Genomic DNA, 5857 nt, shown 5'->3' with positions numbered 1-5857 from the left:
ATATTGATGTTAACCATTTGTCACATTTGGGGCATCTGTTTTTCCATTGTTTGCCTTATTAATTGTAAATTTATACATAGTCAAGGCTGGGTACATTGGTTCATGCCTGTAATCCAAGCACTTGGAAGGCCGAGGCAGGATGATCACTTGATCCCAGGAGTTCAAGACCAACCTGGACAACATAATGAGACATTGTTTCTATTAAAATAATAATAACGGGGGTGAAGAAGGGGCTGGGCTTCGAGCGACAGCGACACAAGATGGCAGCCACCACGGGCTCGGGAGTAAAAGTCCCTCACAATTTCCAACTGTTGGAAGAACTCGAAGAAGACCAGAAAGGAGTAGGAGATGGCACAGTTAGCTGGGGTCTAGAAGATGACAAAGATATGACACTTACAAGATGGTCAGGGATGATAATTGGGCCTCCAAGAACAATTTATGAAAACTGAATATACAGCCTTAAAATAGAATATGGACCTAAATACCCAGAAGCACCCCCCTTTGTAAGATTTGTAACAAAAATTAATATGAATGGAGTTAATAGTTCTAATGTAGTGGTGGACCCCAGAGCCATATCAGTGCTAGCAAAGTGGCAGAACTCATACAGCATCAAGGTTGTCCTGCAGGAGCTGCAGCGCCTCATGCTGTCCAAGGAGAACGTGAAGCTCCCCCAGCCGCCCAAGGGACAGTGTTACAGCAACTAGGCCCACCAGCCGTGGCGCCCTCCCCGCGCCACTGACATAGTCTTCATTTTCGACTGTGAATTTCTAGATACGTCTTGCAGACCTCAAAGTACTGGAAAGGAAGCTCCCATTCAAAAGCAATTTATCTTAAGATACTATAAATGATACTAATTTTTTGTCTATTGGAAATATATAAGTTTTGCTATAGCAGGTCACCCTGTCCAATGTAACCACTGTCCATGTAGTTGAACTTCTGGGATCAAGAAAGTCTATTTAAATTGATCCCCATCGCCACTGGTGGGGCACATCTAACTCAGCTGTGAAACGACACATCACACAATCACCTTGCTGCTGAGATTACATGGCCTGGGATCTCTGCCTCCCTCCACCTCCTGCCCTCCCCACAATGGCCCGAGCTCAGGGGCCTATTAGAACAGATGTGAAGATTTCCAGTCATAGCCTGTGGGACTACTGCTGGATGTGGGGTGCTTTGCCTGTGCCCTTGGTTTCCTTCTTCAATCTTAAATGACGCCCCTGCCAAGCCATCATCCTGTCCCCACGCCCCCCCACCCCTGCCCTTGGCCAAAGCATAGATTGTAACCCCACTGGTCCCCTGAGACTGGCCTTCAGTGAGGAATTCAGGGCTTCCCACCTCTCTCCCTCACCTTTGAGGGGTGCTGCTTTTCCCCCTCCTCTGCAAGTCCCTTTCTGCACCATCACCACCCAACACTTGCCATGACACTTCCTGGCTGTGGCCAGAAGCCATCAGGTAGAGTTGGAAAGTCTGACCTCCCTCGTGTAGTCCTGGAACCACATCTGTTCATGCTCCACCAACCTGGGAAATGAATTTGGGGCCCTTAGCCCTGCCACCATCCTCCACTGTCATCATCACCTGATGTGTTTTTTAACTCAGGTTTTGAGAGGTGAAAAGAATAGTCACCAGGATTCCAGACCCACCCGCTCCTAGAGTCCTTGGTGGTTAGACTCGGAGAGAGGCCACATGAAGAAGACACTTGTAAGCACACGACCCTTCTGAATTGTTTTCTTTTCCTGTAACTGCTTTTGTTTTTTAAAATGGCAAAAGTTTTCAACAGGGTTCCCGCACGGTCAGCCTTGCCGCCTGCCAGGGTCTAGCTTGGAATCTGACAACTGGAACAGGAGAAGCTTGACTGCGGGGCACGCCTGGGTTTTGGTCTGCTGCTTCTTGCAAGCCACAGCAGGGAGAAGATGGACGCGCATGCACAGCAGGCCAAGGCTGGGGGCCGACTCTGCACAGCTGCGCTCCCACTTTCTGTTCAGGACCACTCAGTGCTGACGTGTGGATGCATACCAAAATAAAGCAATCCATTGTGTACTCAAGGTTTCTCACGTTAGTATTTGTGTAAAGCCACCTTTCGAAGCAGCAACCATCAAGTCTGAAAGCAATCGATGCTTCCATTAATCTTTTTCTGGCAAAAACGTTAGTTCTAAGGATTTAACATCCTGTAAGTCAAGTTGAGCGTAACAGTATTTAATGGGCAGCCTTTTTATTGTCAGACCATTGCCTGATTTTAATATAATAAAAAAGTGTGCATTAATAAAAAATAAAATAAAAATAACTAAATGAAATTTATACATAGTCAAGTCTAGTCTTTTATAAACTTTTCTGTCATTTCTGTGCTTAAAAAGTCCTACTCCCTTCAATCGTTTAATATTGAAGTCTATTTTCTTGTAGTTTTATTTCTTTCCTATTTAATTTCTTCAGGATCTAACAGTCTTCTTTACAATTTAGCTAAGGTAGTGTTAGGTTTCCAAAAATGTTAAGTTTGGGAGGATTGTGTGCTGAGCTGGCGCTGTGGGTAAGATGCAAAGTATTGCACAGAAATTAGATTAGAGCATAGTTATTTAGAAAGATTAGCAAGAGAGAGGAGATTCACCTCCCCAAGGTAGGGGAAGCGCCAAAGTTTAGGGAAGCAAAAGCATAGCAGAAGCTGCTTGAGGCTTGAATGCCTTTTAAACTTTCCCTTTGGTGTGGGGGGAGGTCGCTAAGGTGATTGGGTGGTGGTTTGTCTTAGGTCATCACAGAGGGGCAGGCAAGCACAGGCACTGTGGACTGCAGGCCGGTGGATGGGCCAGTCACATGAATGTTGTCATGGTGATGGGGGCCCATCTGTATCACTTAGGTCTCCTAGGGCTGCTTATACAATTAGGTCATCCTGGTTCTTTATGGCTAAAAGGAAAACTTGGATTAGAAAAATAAACAATTCAAAGCAGGCTTGGGGAAATTGTAAATTTCCATAGCTATCTCTGGGAAAATGGTTCTGTCATTGGCTAATGACTAGAGGGTTTAAATTAAAGCGAACTGCTAGAAAAACATGACTTAGTTAAGCATTGTTAAAATGGCTGTTCTTTGGCTAAGATTATTTCATCGAACTTTTCATTTTGGCATTTCACCCTTTGGGTAGGAACTTTGTTTAAATCATCTAATTCTGTCTTGTTAGCCCTTTAGTTCTTTAATCATTTCTGAATCAAAAATTTTTTAAATATCAAAGATGATTTAAAAAAATCAGAAACACTATGATCATTCTTTTCATTATTATAATAGAATGCCTTTTCCTTTTTGCTAAACCCAACTCACTTTCCTCTGGTATTGTCTTTAAGTTGGTAGTTAAAAATGTGTTTGTTTTTTCAAAATAGAAACGTCTTTAGATAAATTAGTTTTAAAAAATCATTGAGCAGCTTAAAAGTGAGAAAAACAGAAAAAGATTATCTGCCCCTTCTTACCATGGACAAAAGGTAGTGACAAATGCATGTGGTACCCTAGGTGAGCCCTCTGCTCAGGCCTGGGGTCAGGGGCCCGGGGTCAGGGTGCCAGCCTGGGGACAGGCAAGTCTGGCCCCACCCCTGCTCTTACAGACTCCTCGAATCCTGCTGTGGGCTGGAGATCAGCAGTCCCTCAGGCAGCTGCTTAACCTTGGCCAGCCTCCCTCTCAGTCCCCTTCTCCCTGGTCATCCCACATGCTCAGAACTTCAGGCTGTCATGTTTGTTCAGCGCTGCCTCACCTGGGTTACTGTTGCTCTTTTAGTGTCCCTGAATGTCCCCCTGGCCACCTCCACTTCTTATCTCCTCCCCACTGGGGGAAGGGCTTTCATGCTGAGTCACCTGCCCTGGCCCTCCCTCTGTCTCTGCTGGAAAGTCCCTCCACCCTCCCCTTCAGGAAACCTTTGCCTTTCAGAACTAGCCAAATGTGTCTCCTGCATGTGGCATTTTCCTTGACTCCTGTTCCATTTACCACCCTCCCTCCTCCCCCACCGATCAGCCAACAAAGCACTTGCCAAGTAGGAGAGAGCCTTGAAGGGTGGTCTCCCACGCTCTGCTGTGAATGTTCTGAGGGCAGGAATCAGGATTGGCACAAGCCCTTGTACATGATATTAGTAGCCAATGCCACCCAAGTACTTTTTGTGCACCAGGTAGTGTTCTAATTGGGTTAAATTCTCACAACAGCCCCACCAGATAGGCTTATTATGAGGTCCATTTTACAGACCAGGAAACTGAGGCACAGAAGCAGTGAGTAATTTCTCCTTAGTAATGATGAAGTCAAGGTTGAATGTAAAACCTGCCAGCCAGAGCTCAGTTTAATTTCTATCCAGTGTGCACAGTCACTTCTTAGGGTAATTCTCAGCAGAGGACTGGATGAATGAAGGACCCAAGATGACTGAAGGTAAAGAGTCTATGGTAGTATTGTTTGTATTCATCTTATCTAATGCCTTTTAGGAATCAGATGCACAGATGTTAATCTTCCCGCTAATTAAAATTACTCCATTCTTTATCACAGTCTATGGATTCTAAGGTTATTTCTAAAATCAATCATGCATTTTCCTACCTGATTAAACAGTTCATGGGGCATAATTCAACCTTTTCTTAATGACTAGGAATGACTAGGACCATCATAGTTTATAACACATGTTAAACTATAGCCTGAGACTTATTTGCATCGACCAAATATCAGGGACCATACCAGGCACTTTCAAGTGTGGTTCCTTGATTAATTGGTCTAAGATTTGCTTTTTTTGTTGTTCCTTTGCTCTTAAACTCTTGTTTGTATGTGTTTGGTCTTCCATAATGTAGGACGGTGATCCATCACTTCCTGCTTTCAGTCTGCTCTTCACCAGAGACCCAGTTGCTTCTAGGTGATTATTGTTGATCAGCTGTGGAGGGTACTTAGGTAACCAGACTTGTTGGTATCATCACTAAAGCCCCTTCTCCATGTGCTGTGGCCGCCTTTGGGTTGCCAGAGTGGCAGGTGCTTGGGAGGAAAACATTTTGGTTTCCCTGACTATCCTGTGTTTAGAGAGAAAGGTTCTTCACCATCCTCACTTTGGTTTTCTCAGCCTCTGTGAGTGAATGGTTGCTTCTTAGAGCCCACTAGGAGTGTCTTCCTTCAATTAGAGTCCCTTCGTAAAGTCTAGGCATCAGTCCCCACGTTGCTGAGGGAAGTCATGAGATTAGCTGTGCATGACCTGATGTGGCAGCCTGCTGAGGGAATTGCATTTTTTGTGGTTTGGGAAACCTTGGCTTTGACCTTTTGAAACCTATTGAGAAATCAAGTCAAGTTACAAGGCTTAAAGTGATTGGAGACTTGAACTCAATTTCCTTTTAAAACACCAGGTTCTTACAGGGTCAGCGATAAAGAAAACATTTTAAAAGTCTGCTTCTGAGTCAGTATATATACACACATAAGTGAAGCAGGTGCTAGGGTTGGGGTTTTTCAGACCTCTAGGTTCAAGGGAAGAAAACAAAAAAGCCTCAGTAAGGTCACTGATTTCCAACATGAGTCAGAAAACTTGGCAGAGTCGGCCCCTGGGCTTCTGGACCTGGGAATCTCAGCTCTTGGCTCTCTGGCTCCAGGTTCTTTGAGTACAAATTGGTATTCATCCCGGGGTCACTTGTTCTAGTTCCTTCCTGGTGAGCTAGGCCAATTTGGGGTGCTGAGCTTGGATTATAAACACCACTAGAGAAGTGAATGGGGACAACGATACCCCACTTCAGACACCACCCTTGGCTGAAGTGGGGGGTCTGCCTGTGAAATTCCTCTCCTCTTCCATAGTCTAACAAATCATGTGAATTAGCTTCTACGGGGAGTCAAGGAAAGCCTTGGATGAGAGGTCAGGCCACCTGGATTTTTTTTTTTTTT

General features: G+C 44.7%; 1 protein-coding gene across 1 annotated transcript; it reads left to right on the top strand.

The window, feature by feature from the left end:
• Positions 1 to 223: 223 nt before the first annotated feature.
• LOC103254100 (ubiquitin-conjugating enzyme E2 variant 1-like) lies at positions 224 to 704 on the top strand. The gene is made up of 2 exons (XM_008052258.2): positions 224 to 430; positions 557 to 704. The coding sequence occupies exons 1-2, from the start codon at positions 261 to 263 to the stop codon at positions 702 to 704; spliced, it is 318 nt and encodes a 105-aa protein (XP_008050449.1). The 5' UTR covers positions 224 to 260.
• The last annotated feature ends 5153 nt before the right edge of the window (positions 705 to 5857 follow it).

Source organism: Carlito syrichta, unplaced genomic scaffold (assembly GCF_000164805.1).
Source record: "Carlito syrichta isolate Samal-C Ts95f unplaced genomic scaffold, Tarsius_syrichta-2.0.1 Scaffold269838, whole genome shotgun sequence".
Classification (NCBI taxonomy): domain Eukaryota; kingdom Metazoa; phylum Chordata; class Mammalia; order Primates; family Tarsiidae; genus Carlito; species Carlito syrichta.
The sequence above is the reverse complement of the archived record's forward strand: the minus strand, read 5'-3'. Positions and strand labels throughout refer to the sequence as shown.